The 13931-nt window shown below is 36.9% G+C and overlaps 2 protein-coding genes across 2 annotated transcripts; one reads left to right on the top strand and one right to left on the bottom strand.

The window, feature by feature from the left end:
* Nucleotides 1-3869: 3869 nt before the first annotated feature.
* LOC120332125 (protein ABHD13-like) lies at nucleotides 3870-6163 on the top strand. The gene is made up of 2 exons (XM_039399308.2): nucleotides 3870-4397; nucleotides 4611-6163. Exons 1-2 carry the CDS (start codon nucleotides 3983-3985, stop codon nucleotides 5324-5326), a joined length of 1131 nt encoding a protein of 376 aa, XP_039255242.2. The 5' UTR covers nucleotides 3870-3982; the 3' UTR covers nucleotides 5327-6163.
* Nucleotides 6164-8453: 2290 nt separating this feature from the next.
* Nucleotides 8454-12439, bottom strand: LOC120332127 (uncharacterized). Its single transcript, XM_039399310.2, has 5 exons — nucleotides 12102-12439; nucleotides 11733-11845; nucleotides 11189-11461; nucleotides 10733-10863; nucleotides 8454-9224 (listed from the first exon to the last, which is right to left on the bottom strand). The coding sequence occupies exons 1-5, from the start codon at nucleotides 12339-12341 to the stop codon at nucleotides 8989-8991; spliced, it is 993 nt and encodes a 330-aa protein (XP_039255244.2). The 5' UTR covers nucleotides 12342-12439; the 3' UTR covers nucleotides 8454-8988.
* Between the last annotated feature and the right edge of the window lie 1492 nt (nucleotides 12440-13931).

The following is a 13931-nucleotide window of genomic DNA, read 5'->3' as shown; positions in this document are numbered from 1 at the left end:
GGAAATAAATTGGTTACAAAGGGTGTAAGTGAGGTTTTTCATTCTTGGGTATTGATTTCAGACAAGGATATAGGAATAAGGTTGTTATTTCACAGGATATCGGAGTCTTTTTTGATTTTTTTCTTATGTGTTTTACTTCATTTAATCACTTTGAAGTAACCTGAAAAACAAAAAATAAAACTGCGAGTAGATGTTTCAATGATTGGGTGAAGGGGAACGCTCTGAACTATTTATTACAGGCAAAAAATAATTGTTTAATTAAATGGGATGTATTGTCATTGTATAGCGATGGATAGATGATCTATGATGACATTCTGCTTGGGACAGAGAAAAAAATTTATCACACCATGCAAAAAACACACAAAATTTTACTATCTATACCTTGGCCAACAAGTCAACTCAAACACCATGCCCTAACATAAAACGCATGCATACATAAATGATATAAAAACCACATCCAATTACAATGACCCACAGCAAATTAAAATCTGAAGGGGAGAAACCAACATAGCTCTACTGCTCGCCTAGTTGCAATAAGTAGTAACCTTGCAGGAACAATATTGTACTATCTACAACCCTTATACCACCACTCAAACATAAGACCAAGCGTGTATGATAAGGACATCACAGCTAGAAAAACATAAAAACACGAGCGTGAAGTGATAGAATGTGTGCAGTTATTTAAAGAAAATATCATCCGGGTACGTTAGCTACCTATATATTTAAAAATATATATATATATACTCAAGCATGTCACAATACCATTTCTTTGGTGCTGGACTAGTTCTGGCCAAGTCGTGGCAAGATATAACAATATTATTATAGCTGTTCAACATTTTCATTAAAACAATAATGTGCAAGTGTGGAGTGTCCCAAGTTTTTGTCATCGAATACCACCAGTAGTAATTTTTAATATTTGGAAACTAAATGAGACTTGACTTGTTTTTGAAAAGATTTTTTGGACTTTAAGGTCTTCAAATTTAAGGAAAGAGAATTCCAAAGTTTGGGTCCAGTAAAAGACAAGGAATGCTGACTCACGGATTTACTCATGAAAGGTACGAATAAATCAGAACTGCTTCTTCGGTTGGAGGTATTTTTGACAAGTATGTCATTAAAGCAATTGGGCAGCGCATTATTATGGAAGTCGTGAGCTAGAGATAATATTTCAAATTTCATCATATCTTCAACCTTAAGTATATTTAGTGATTTGAAGTAAGATTCTACACTTTCACGTTTTCTTTTACCAAAAACTATTCTTAAAAAATTATTACAAATACTCTGCAGTTTTGAGACAAGTGTTTTATTACCATGAAGCCAGACTGAACAACAATATCGAATATGGCTAAGTAGTAATGATTGAAACATTGCTAGTAGAGCTGATTGATCAACACACTGGGATACTTTGGCAGAAACTGCTAGGTTTCTTTTTGTTTTACCAATAACATGCATTATTTGTGATTTCCATGACAGATTTTCATCAAAGATAACTCCTAGAAATTTTATTTCTTTCACTCTTTCAATTTCATTGCCATTGAGCAGTAGTTTTTTTGAACAACTCACACTTTTATGCTTGCTTGGATGGAATAATACAAATTTAGTTTTGTTAGCATTCAGAGATAATTTATTAACTAACATCCAGCTACGAATGTTGGTTAGTTCTTGGTTTGCAACTGTGAATAGATCTTCAAGGTTTTCACCATGAAGAATCAAGTTAGTGTCATCAGCAAACATGATCGACTCAGAGGATTTCAGACACCTGGACATGTCATTAATGTAAGCTAGAAAAAATAATGGGCCAAGTAAAGATCCTTGTGGAACTCCGTGCTTCATGACACAAATATTTGTAGAGAACAGATGTTTCCATGAGAATCTTGGTCCATGCGAGGGGTTTGGGCATTACTGTATGCGAGAACGATGCTGAGCTTGATAATTAGTGTCTTGCCTGTTACTCAAATATCGTATCTTACGCAATTTAAAAAAATGGCGCTCCAGAAGTGTGTGTACCAGTATTTTAGGGGGGGGGGGAATTTGGGGTTGGAAGATATTTTGTTATTAGTGATAAAACTATTTGTAACTTATAAAATATTCAAATACATTTGAGAAACGAAGCGATGCGGGATGGACCACAGCACTCCCGTCGGATTTTATTCAAACTAAAGAATCCAGGACATTCTTATTGGACACGTAGTGGACATAACGATCGTTTCAAAATTTTGTTGTTATTGTTATTATTTGTCTCCATCATTTTAAAAAAAATTGCTTTTCTCTTTGACTACTACCAATTGCTTTGAAATTTTCAGTGAGTAAAGATTGATTTTTCCGCCAGAAGGCTATTACTTTTATTTATTTCTAAATATCGCACGAAATCTGATATTTCGTCTAAAATTTCGCTGTATTATTTTATCCATGGGAACACTGGCTGTCCGGTTTGATTCTGTAAATTATTTCTACGCGAAACTCGGGAATTTTTTGTGGGTACCGGTGGCTTCAAAGGTAAATACTGCTTCGCTCTGGTTAACGTGTCCATATATTTGAGCACAGCTCTCTTGTTCTATATCAGTGAAACTTCTGCTGCCCCATTACCGCTGATAGAGATTTTACATTGAGTTTATATTTTATAACTTCCAGAGAAATGCACTAACTACTGGTTTCATCTTTCAGGCTACTCCTAATACGAGACTTAATAAAGTTCATAACCGAGAACAGAGATTCATAAGCATATATAGATAAAAACATGGAGTTAGGACAAGTTTTTAGGACACAAAAAAGTGTCGGGAATGGCATCCCAATTACGCAATAGTTCGTTTTCTGCACTCCTCTTTTGTATTCCCCTACCTAATCGCTTATATATTTTTTCGAAATTCATTTATAGCAGTAAGTTAGCAAGAAACTCTAGCCAACATGAGCTTCGCGACTTCATAAATCAAGCATAAATGAAGGAAAAGAGTGGCACAGATGAACTATATTAATTAAGAATGTAGCAAAATGAATGCAGCGCTTTTCTCGAAAGCCTACTACTCATTTGTTACGTCATAATATATTTCTTTGTAGTCATACTTCATGAAAGGACAAAAATAAATAACAGATTGTTAATTAACAGACGATAATGAATAATCGAACACCGAGTTTCATCAGATAATTCAGAGTCTTGAAACTTTTTATCTGAAGTAGAATGATCTCGTTTCCGAGGCCTCGCTCGCGTGCCAAATGAATGGGCACGCGTGCCAGGGGTGGCCCACCCCTGCCCTAGGGCCTCGCAGCGTTTAAATTCCACCCTGCTTACATTTTATGTAATTGTTGGGCTCATATGCAATTTTATTCATGCCATAGATGTTTGTGAACCAGAAGAGTAATGATATCGTGACTAATTTCAGTTTATATTCGTTATGGTGTCATAATAATCGTTTCGAAAGTCAAAACAGCGCCGTTTCGACATATCAGTATTTAGAAACATTTCAAAACGCCCAGCTAACTGTGTGCAAACCATTTTAGGAATATTGACCTCATCACTTACAGACCTGTTTACGTGTGATTAGAGTTTTCTTATGATGATTTCTTTAATGAGTATCCGTGCACAGAACTTATCAGTATAGTCACTTCGGTTTTGCCACGAACCACTCGCCGTGCGACGGCGGATAACCCGGTTAGCCTGCAACTGCGCGAAGGTTCTTCTTATAATGGGAGATGGTGGATGTTTTACATACAACTTCAATCTCTATTTTGATTTCCCCCTAATGCCTTTGAATGACTAATCAAGAAGACTCGCGACGCATGTATACATTGAAATTAACGTAAAAATGAAGGCATAGAACTAGAAGGCTGTACTGTCAGACAGTGAAGCAGCGAGTGACTAGGATAAAGTGGATTCTTTGTTTTGCCTAAATCATGATTCTGTCATTACAGTTCTGCCACGGTTACTGATTTCGGAGTAATAAGTACTGTAGTATACCGTAGTCTGTATGTTTAAATTGAAGCATTGCCAATGAATTTATTCAATAATTTGACTGGGAAACAACATGGTGGATATAGTCGTCTACAGAATGGGGGAAAAGCTACTGCTGCTTTCAAAACTGCAGCTGACTGTTCTACATTCCTATTATTATTCACTGTGCTGATTTTTTGTGTTCTGAAATTTTTGTTTGGAGACATAAAATATGTGTTAGTTCCATTCCTTCTCATATTTTTCTTGGGCTTGTTGTACAAATTACAAGACAGGCTGCTGTATCATCCAGAAATGCCAGCGAATTCATCACTTTATGTTCCATTCCCATCTCATCTTCCCCATGAAATTTTACGATTGAAAACTGAAGATGGAGAAGAACTGCATGGATATTTTATCAAAAAACAAGAAAATGGATCCACCTCTCCAACCGTTCTATACTTTCATGGAAACGCAGGTAAATTTTTGCAGAGTAATAGTCTAGCTCTACCTTCACAAAATTATTCAGACAAAGACTGGCTTGGCTGTCTTGCCAATACTGCTATGATACAAAAGACATATCGCAATGTTTTTTTTTCTGAAACTTGGGTCTTGTTGGATATATATGTCTCTTTTCAATATTTTTTATAATTATTGAGCATCAACTATTTATTGCAACTATTCCTTTCAGGGAATGCTGGATCACCATGCACTCTCCCTCTTAATACCATTTGTGGATGTAACGTGTTAGTAGTTGACTACAGGGGGTATGGAAAAAGTACAGGTTGCCCCAGCGAAGAAGGACTTTATATCGATGGAAAAACTTGTATTGAATATTTGCGAACCAGAAGCGACGTCGATCCAAACAAAATTATACTTTTTGGTCATTCAATGGGAGGAGCTATAGCTATCCACCTCGCGGCTATGGCTCATGGTGAAGAATATAGAATTGCTGCCTTGATTGTTGAAAATACGTTCACGAGTATACCAGATGCAGCACAACATGTTTTTAGAGGGATTTTACCTGGTATTTCAAAGCTTCCTATTGTTTGTTATAAAAATAAGTTTATGTCAATTGATAAGATTGCGAAAGTTAATGTGCCAATTTTATTTATCTGCGGTGATAAGGATGAAATTTTAGATCCAAATATGACAAGGATTTTGCGCAATGCTTCTGATAATTCTCACACAATTTTTGTTAGAGTTCCGAAAGGCTCACATAATGATACATGGTGTGTGAGTCACTCATATTATAAGTGTGTTTCTGCTTTCCTTGCTAAAGTTTTTAATGAAGATATTGTTTTGCAAAATAGGAGTACCGAACAAGCTTCGATGGAAGATATTTTAATTGATAAACCTACTTCTGAATTGGTACTGACATGGAAATCTGAAATTATTGCGACTTAATTGGTTGTGCAACTAATTTTTTTCATTGTGATGATGGTAGAATATATTGTGAATTTTTATGGGTTCCAAATATAAGTTGGTTACAAATTTCCCCAAATCCTGAGTTCATTAACATACGTATCCTATTAGTTGCGAGACTAAACAATGTTGACTGGTACAAAAATATACATCAGAGCCGATCTGATTTTGCTGCTTGCTTTTTTCGTGTCTTACTCGCCCAAAATATTTCCACACATAGTGCGTACTTGAGATTAGATCCCCTTAGTTTACTGTGCCTTGTGTTATAGAAAATGATTTTTTTTATTATTTGCATTTCACTTGCACTTGTGATATATATATACAATTGGTTGATTACATTATGGGGCTGATGAACTCGGATTTTACTTTAACTTCTAAATAGCCTAACCACAAAGATGCCACAACTCTTAAGTCAGGTTCTGTTACCTGATGATGAGAACTGAGAAGTTAACCACTAGAAAGGGGCTATTGTACTTTTTAATTCACACATATTATAGATTGTAGAAATTATACATTACAGTGCACTTAAAAATATATATGTATGTGGATCCGATTGAAATTGTTTTCGACAAATCGTATGTTGCTAAAAAAATGAATCTTTGACATGTCGGCTATCTGCAAGCAATGATCAAATTTTATATGACAGTGCTTTTACGAATTTTGGTCATTTTTCAATGTTCAATATAAAACTAATTGTTTTTGCTGTTCTTAAACTTCATACAAAACATTTGCTTCCTAGTGAGTAAAATATTGTAAATAATTTTTAATCAATTGAATAACAAAGGTGATGGTATTTATAATAAACAAACTTTTTTCTTAGTTGCTTTTTTAGCAACAGGCATTCCCAGAAAGTCCTAATTATTTAGTATCTGACAAATATGCCAGTACTTTTAAAATTAAAATAAGGAATGTAACGAGTGTGTAAGTAATGTGGGCCAGTATTTCGAAAAGTTTCACTGATCTAATGTTTGAGATTATTGAACTTGTCTCTGCAAGTATAAAAAAAAAATTTAATATTATACATTCATAATGGGTTCAGTAAGCTTATAAAATGAATGCATTGGGATTACTTTCCAGTGAAATTACCTTTACTATGATAGGTTACATTTTTATCCCAGAGGAGAGTTGATAAGACGGCTTAATCATATGGCGAACCATGAAGAAGCCGTACTAGTCCATGTCGAGTATGGAATTAGGTTGCTCAGTTATTTATTTCGGATGCACGAACTTGATCGTGGCGGCGTAGCCTATTAGAGTATAAGTTTTTGCTGTACCTATTCTTTTAATAACCGAACCAGCAGCTGTTGCAAAGAAGTGCAGATTCATTGTTTTGTTCGAATCAGGCCAGCTTTAATACCCACACGTTACGCGGCGACGTTCTACGTGCTCTTCACGCCGCACACCAAGGACTTTCATCAATGACCTCAAGGGCAGAAGCATCCGTGTTCTGGCCAGGAATTACAGCAGCGATTTTAACAACACGCAACAAGTGCCGAGAATGCAATCGCATGGCTCCATCACAGCCATGCGCTCCGCCTACGTCTCCATATACACCATCTTATCCGTTTCAATGCCTTTGTGCCGATTTTTCCCACTACAAAGGTGTCAATTACCTAGTTATCGTTGATCGCTTCTCCAATTGGCCAATAGTCGAAAGGACGTCGGGTGGTGCGACAGGACTTATCAGCAGCCTACGACGAACATTTGGTATTGCAGATGAACTGGCTTCTGACGGAGGACCTGAATTCACCTCCGCTGCAACACAAGTTTTTGAGAGAATGGGGCGTACATCATCGCCTATCATCGGTGGCATTCCCACACAGTAACTGCCGTGCAGAAGTCGGAGTAAAAACTGTCAAACCACTTATTTGCAACAACACTGGGCCTAACGGCGAACAGGCCACAGACTCCTTTCAGCGGGTCATCCTGCAATACCGAAACGCACCCGACCCGGACACGAAAATGTCACCAGCAATGTGCGTGTTCGGGCGCGCAATGAAAAACTTCATCCCTACTCTTCCCGGAAGATATAAACCGCACAACACTTGGCGTGAAACTTTGGCAGCCAGAGAGGAAGCTCTTCGTAACCGGCACATGAGATCGGCAGAAAGATGGTCGGAACACACGAAAAAGCTCCCTCCACTAGTCATCGGAGATCACGTAAGGATTCAAAATCAGATCGGCTCAGAACCGAAAAAACGGGACTGATAATTGAAGTTAGACCATTTGATCAATACGCCGTAAAAGTCGGCGGATCTGGAAGAGTGACACTTCGTAACAGAAAATTTCTGCGTAAATACACACCCGTTATTGGACCTCAACCGCAACGTGTCATCGACAACGACATCCTCTATATAAGCTCCCACCTGCTTAAAGACAATACACGAGGAAAGAGCTTTTGGGGAACGACGTCACACCATCGGGGGAACACGACGAACCGATCGAAGCCAACAATCACAAAACACAAGCTGAAGTCACAAATCCTAACAGCCCGCCGACAAAAGCAGGAGTGGAATATCCTTAATGGCCTACGGCCGCTGACATAGATGTTGACACGTCACCTGAATGGATGCCCCGACGTTCGAATCGTGTTCGAAATGCTCCTAGATGACAAAAAGACTATGCCATGACTTAAATTCCTCAGAAATATGAACATTTTACTGTATATACTCAGTCTTTCATACCCCGCTACTCCTAAGAAACGGCGCACAAAAGACTTGGGGGGAGATAGTGAATATTTATGTAGACTGTGCAGTGTGTGATTTAATTTTAACTCTTGTTCTTTATTTCATTTCAGTTATTATTGAGTTCCGTCATTGTTCACTAATAAAAGTGTAACAAATGGACTGTCAATCCTATCTAGTTACAACCTCATCGCACTCCAACTTGAGTTAGTATTAGAAAAGTATTTGATCGTATATTATTATGGCACTTCACTCTGACGCCAGAGGTGCATAAATCAAGGGGTTCCATTACATTTGAACCCACGACAATTGCACCTACATACTATTGCAATTATGGAATTTTTCTCGGTTTCACGGATATTTGAACCCATACTAACCCTAACCCATGGGTTTTAGCACCCACGTATAGATTGAACCCGCGGATATTCACATGGGTTCAAATGTAATCAGTAATTTATTTTTCCACCAATACCGAAAATACGCAACATACATATACGAGCATAATAAGATAAGGATAGTATTTACAGAGTGGATGGAGACGCTAAAAGTGAAAACCAGTACTGGTTATCGAGCAGCGACGCCTAGATGGGGTCTAACACAGCATAAAAAAAAACGAAGTAAAAATACAATGCTTAAATTAAATAGTAATATAGTAACAAAGTAGTCACTCTAGATACGTACGTAGGATAAGTACGTAGGTTCAAATGTACGGTCACCAAATCAAGGCATCGCTGCTGAAGGATATGTGTAACAAAACTTTTGAAAAATGCCGATCGAGGTGGTGTTAAATATATACATACACTTTATTTGATGTTACTGTTATTTTTTTTATCTGGAGAACGTAAAAATTTGCAAGAACTAGGCGTCAGATGGACTACGGAAATGCGACGCAATATGATTGATCAATGTTCAATAATCAAGGCAGACATTTAGCAAGGTGTAAGGCCTGATAGTGATACGTTATCCGAATAGACTCTTCAAGTCTGTTTTTCTTGATTTTCGTTTTTCTTCTTTTTTAGTTTTATCCACTTGCTTTTCGGCTGATTTACCCCTTTTGGGTGATGGAGGAGCCCCCGTGATTAATGGGATTGTGAATTCAACAATATCTTCTGTCGCGAGATCCAAATACTCTTTCCAGAATGTTATGCGCGTCTCTACCTTATCCCGGAGAAAATCGTCCACTTCACCAAGTTCGCCTGATTGACAAAAAGTAGTTTACATTAAATTTGAAGTTTACATTTAATTATCCAGATGTCCAGACAATGCTGAACAAAGAAAAGAAAGAGCCTTGCTAGATCGACAAGAATTAGATTATTGTTTTGACAACGGGAAATTATATTTTGTTTCGTTTCAATTTAGTCTTTTTGCATATTATGTCACATATTCTTTCCTGTTTATGATGTTAAATTTAGTTGTGGCACGCTAAATAAACAGTAAACAGGGTGGCAAAGCAAGACGAGATACTCCCAAATGAATGACAAGCAACGCAGACAGGTAAAAACAAGGAGCGATTGCGAGATAACAATTATGACATCATAATCACATCTATTCGGTACGCAAAAATAATAAGCTAAAGCGCAAATACGCGACGCTAAAGCAGCTAGCGATTTCATTTATCCGAGCTACAAAACAAACGACAGTAGCACGGAAGATCCACAGTTTGGATGCCACAAACATACCCAACAGCAAATAACGATTTTATTTATCCGGGCTACAACAAGCGACAGTATCACACAAGAACTACACTTCCGATGGCAAGAAACCAACTCAAACAGTCCACAAATAGCACTTCCGATATTTTTTGCTATAAAAAGTTTGATTCAAGTTTTTTTTTCGATTATGGAGCAAATACGAAATAAGACCAACAGACTTTTTTACATAAAGCTCAAGATTTAGGAAGTGGCTTATAACCAATGGTGGGATCACATTGTCCAAATTAACTCTCGACACCCCGTCTCGTCAATCGCGATATCTTCCGACACGCACAATCGTGAAGCGTTCCTCTCTGCAAAAAAATCATTTCATCTCATAGATGTAGGGTTACCATATTTTTTGGCTTCAAAGCGGGACGCCTCCTGTAACTTTACAGTTTCCGATTTTACTACATAGGCCTACATTAGAGCCATTCCGGCTGTCTTCATTGACCATATATATTGTCATCGAGAATTCATGCGCATATTATTCTCTGTCTAAATATCGGGTTCAGTTCGAAAAATAGAAAAGAAAAGACGCTAACGATACAAATTTAGAATTTACGATCCGAATTTAGATTTTTTTATGTACAGCAAAAGGAATAAAGAATAATGAAATAGTCTGTCGTTTTCAAGCATTGAGAATTTACTTATTCGCCCAAGCATGCTTCTCTGTAGATAACATCTTTATTAAATTGTTCAATGTTACATTTACATGAACGTCCGAACAGGACCAATTAGAATTGATTCTACATGTGATACGTTCGCTAACAATGTTAGCGGGAAACAACGAATCAAACAAAATAACGCATTCTCCTTCATTGAGTACGCTAGCGTTGCGTTACACCAGCAATAATATGTTAGTGTATTATGCCAGATGGCTGAGCGCAAAAGCGGGACTTTTGGCTGACTTGTCGGGACGGCGGGACAAGACGCTAAAAAGCGGGACTGTCCCGCCTAAAGCGGGACGTATGGTAAGCCTACATAGATGTAATCATCGTAAGACAACTTACATCCATGTGGTGATAATTTGGCGTAAGCGGTTTCTTTTCCTTTATCCGTGTCAGTTCTGACAGATATTTTTATTTCCGTGTTATCGCATTCCTCCATTGTTATTCCACGGTAATTGAATACATGCTGAAATCTATTAAATACAGACAATTAGTATTTTAACCCATTGACAGCTGTAATGATTTTCTTGCAGGACCAGAAATCCCACCAATACTGGTTTTTGTTCATATCTGGTAAATATCATTTGGGTAGGGCTCTTTACTCGAGAGATATTTTGGACCTTGATTCCAAGCTAATTGTAGAAGATATGAAAATTTTTGTAATGAAATATAAATATCAATAGCTTGGAAGTCATAATCACATTTACGTCTTATACCGCCCACTGGGGTAGTTTTTATTAAAAGCACAACCTGTCATTTTTTGTCGTTTATGCTCACGCCAGTGAATTCAATAGTTACCCGATTCTGTGCTTATAGTCTGGTTCCTTTTTCGAACTCTTTGCATGAAAGGACTTCTTGTCATCGTGGCTCATTGTAATTCTGATCTGGCCTTCTTTGATCTCATCTCCACTTGTTGATATTTTATTCGCATTTGTTACTTTAACGACTAAAATTCTAAGTTCTGGTAAAATTCTTTCTTTTCCAATCCCGAGACCACTCATCAAACCACTGGCCCCACCCTCGACCTCCACCATAGTTTCGAAATCACTGTCATCGTCGTTATCGCCGGTTCTGAAATATCACGGAAACATTATGCAAAATGGCTATCGGTAGGCGAGGCTGGTATTTAGAAAATTGTTGCTAAAAATACAATCAAAAAATAAAGAAATATATATATATGTACATTTCAAACAAAATTCAGTCCGTACATTTTCATTGACAGTTTGAAAGATTTTGAACACACGAGCCGTTTTCTTAGTGCATATGTACAACAAAACTCCATGTAATGTCAAAAAAATCCCTACATCTCGCAAGTGAAAATCTCATAATGTTTTAAACTTACATTTTATCCATGACACTATCTGCTTCGTGGACAATATTTGAAAATACTGAGGCTTCGTATCTTGATTGTTTCACTTGCTTGGCATACTGAAATCTTACGTGAAGGATAGGAGGCTGAATAGAAAGACAATTATGAGTTATTATTAAGAATAATATACCCAGTGAAACAAATTTATATAATAATCGAGTTAACGAGAGAGAGAGGATGTTTCGATGATAGTCATCAAACGTCTTTAAGGTGTGGATAAGATTCGACTGTGCCTCCAGGTCCACGAGGTATTGTTTAGTGCTTCAGAAGCGTTTTAATAAACGTTGCGGCAAGTAGCTTCTTGTTTACTTATAATAAATTGCACCAGAATAATGATCTTACCCCTTCATGCGTTCGATCCAAGCTTCGTCTGTAATCCTGTTCAATAAGTTTATGAATCTCAACAATATCTGGATCATCATCAATTTTACACCCCAAGTATTTTTCTTTTCTTAGTTGACGTTCATATTCCATTTTTTCAAATTTATCTGGAAATTCTTCCTGAAGTGTTTCGTACCATTGTTGAAGGGTTTTTGTGATCTTATGAGGCTCAGTTACATTTCGTCTTCTTTTTCGGGCCATTTTGAAGACGAGTAGTCGGAAACTAACTTACCTTAATTAGTTACTAATGCACCTATCTAGTATCAGAAGTAATAATTTTAAATATTATCTCTGATTTTCAAAATGTAAAGAGGGTATTTTGTTGGCGACGAGGGATATAAATTACAAACATCACTTTGCTGAATAATTAAAAAAAAAATATATTTTCTGAGAAAATCTAGGCCTGTGGATATATAAATAACGCAAGACTCCACCAGGCAAAACAATCCTTCAATTGGAATAATATATATATATTTCAGTTTATTACGCTCCATCTTCATACGTGATACTTTGATTTACCTTCTAATGTTAACGTCCTCACGCTCGGAGACTCTTGGCAAACAGTACCTAAAGATGTCTAACACTTAAATGTACAACATTGATTACACATACTCTCAAATTCGTCATCGTCGTGTATAAAGACGGATATACCAAACGATTGATAAGCAATTATGTGACATAAAATAAATATCTCGAGGTGTGATTGATTACGACATCTTTTATTTGATTCGTCCGCAGCATGAAATAATAAAACGTGTCTAATAATTTCATATTGCCTTACTATATTTAACGTTTCTCTGATTTCCTACTGCAGTCCGTTACTGCTTGAAATATAAAGTCGTAACCTATATAATTGTGTCGTAACAGATTTGTGATGTGCTGTTTCGATTAAATTATTTTAGTTATTTTTGTAAGAAAATGCACATTTCAATCAATTTTACTACCAAATTTACCGACTATACAAAGTACTTCAAAGGATAACCCCCAAGACCAACGAAAACAGAAGCAAATAGTCTCAATAATGAAATTGCCATTTTAATTGAAATAAAAAATAAAATTTGAGTTGGGTTGCGCGAGACTAACTTCCTATCTTTTCTCTATGCCTTTATGCTAGTGGATCCGTATGCGTATACTGCAGGGACACTGTAGCTGGAATAAACTTGACTATTCTATTCAATTGAAGAGTCCAGCTGCACACTAATACAAATGTATTTCTATAACGTTTCGTCCGACCAGAGTCATACTTCCTCAGACAAGCAGTTTACAACAATGGCCTACCATGGACGAAACGTTGCAGAAATACATTTGTGTTAGTGTGCAGCTGGACTCTTCAATTCAACTATATCTTTGTACTTTTTATTTGATATAAAAATAAATACCATAAAATGTCAAGAAGCATCGCGGTGTAAAAATCAGAGGCATTTTTTACTATACTGTAATTATAAATATTAAGTTAATTTGTATGACGCAGTTATGTGACGTCATAATGGCGCACTGTGACTTTGGCAGAAATGTGTCTATATACTCTATGGTAGGAGTCGGCAACCTTTTGTCGCTCGCGGGCCAAAATTGAAGGTTGCAAGTCATTTGCGGGCCGCACATATTTTTAGAAAGTTAAAAATCGAATGGATGACCGAAGAATCACATTTTATTGCACCGATCAGAAGTTAAATTTTAAGCAGCGCGCGAAGACTGACCATTTGAATATTTGTGCCATTAAACCATTTGCACGTAGCATCAACTTTTCTGCGTTTTGTTGTCATTTGTCTAAATTATAGTTAAATTATAGGC

This window comes from Styela clava, chromosome 13 (genome assembly GCF_964204865.1).
Source record: "Styela clava chromosome 13, kaStyClav1.hap1.2, whole genome shotgun sequence".
Lineage (NCBI taxonomy): Eukaryota > Metazoa > Chordata > Ascidiacea > Stolidobranchia > Styelidae > Styela > Styela clava.
The sequence above is the reverse complement of the archived record's forward strand: the minus strand, read 5'-3'. Positions and strand labels throughout refer to the sequence as shown.

Coding starts and splice junctions, on each gene's coding strand:
- LOC120332125 (XM_039399308.2), top strand. CDS start 3,983: ATGAATTTATTCAATAATTTGACTGGGAAACAACATGGTGGATATAGT. Junction 4,398..4,610: donor ATACTTTCATGGAAACGCAG/GTAAATTTTTGC, acceptor TATTCCTTTCAG/GGAATGCTGGATCACCATGC.
- LOC120332127 (XM_039399310.2), bottom strand. CDS start 12,341: ATGGCCCGAAAAAGAAGACGAAATGTAACTGAGCCTCATAAGATCACA. Junction 11,462..11,732: donor GATAGTGTCATGGATAAAAT/GTAAGTTTAAAA, acceptor GTGATATTTCAG/AACCGGCGATAACGACGATG. Junction 10,864..11,188: donor GACTATAAGCACAGAATCGG/GTAACTATTGAA, acceptor TGTATTTAATAG/ATTTCAGCATGTATTCAATT.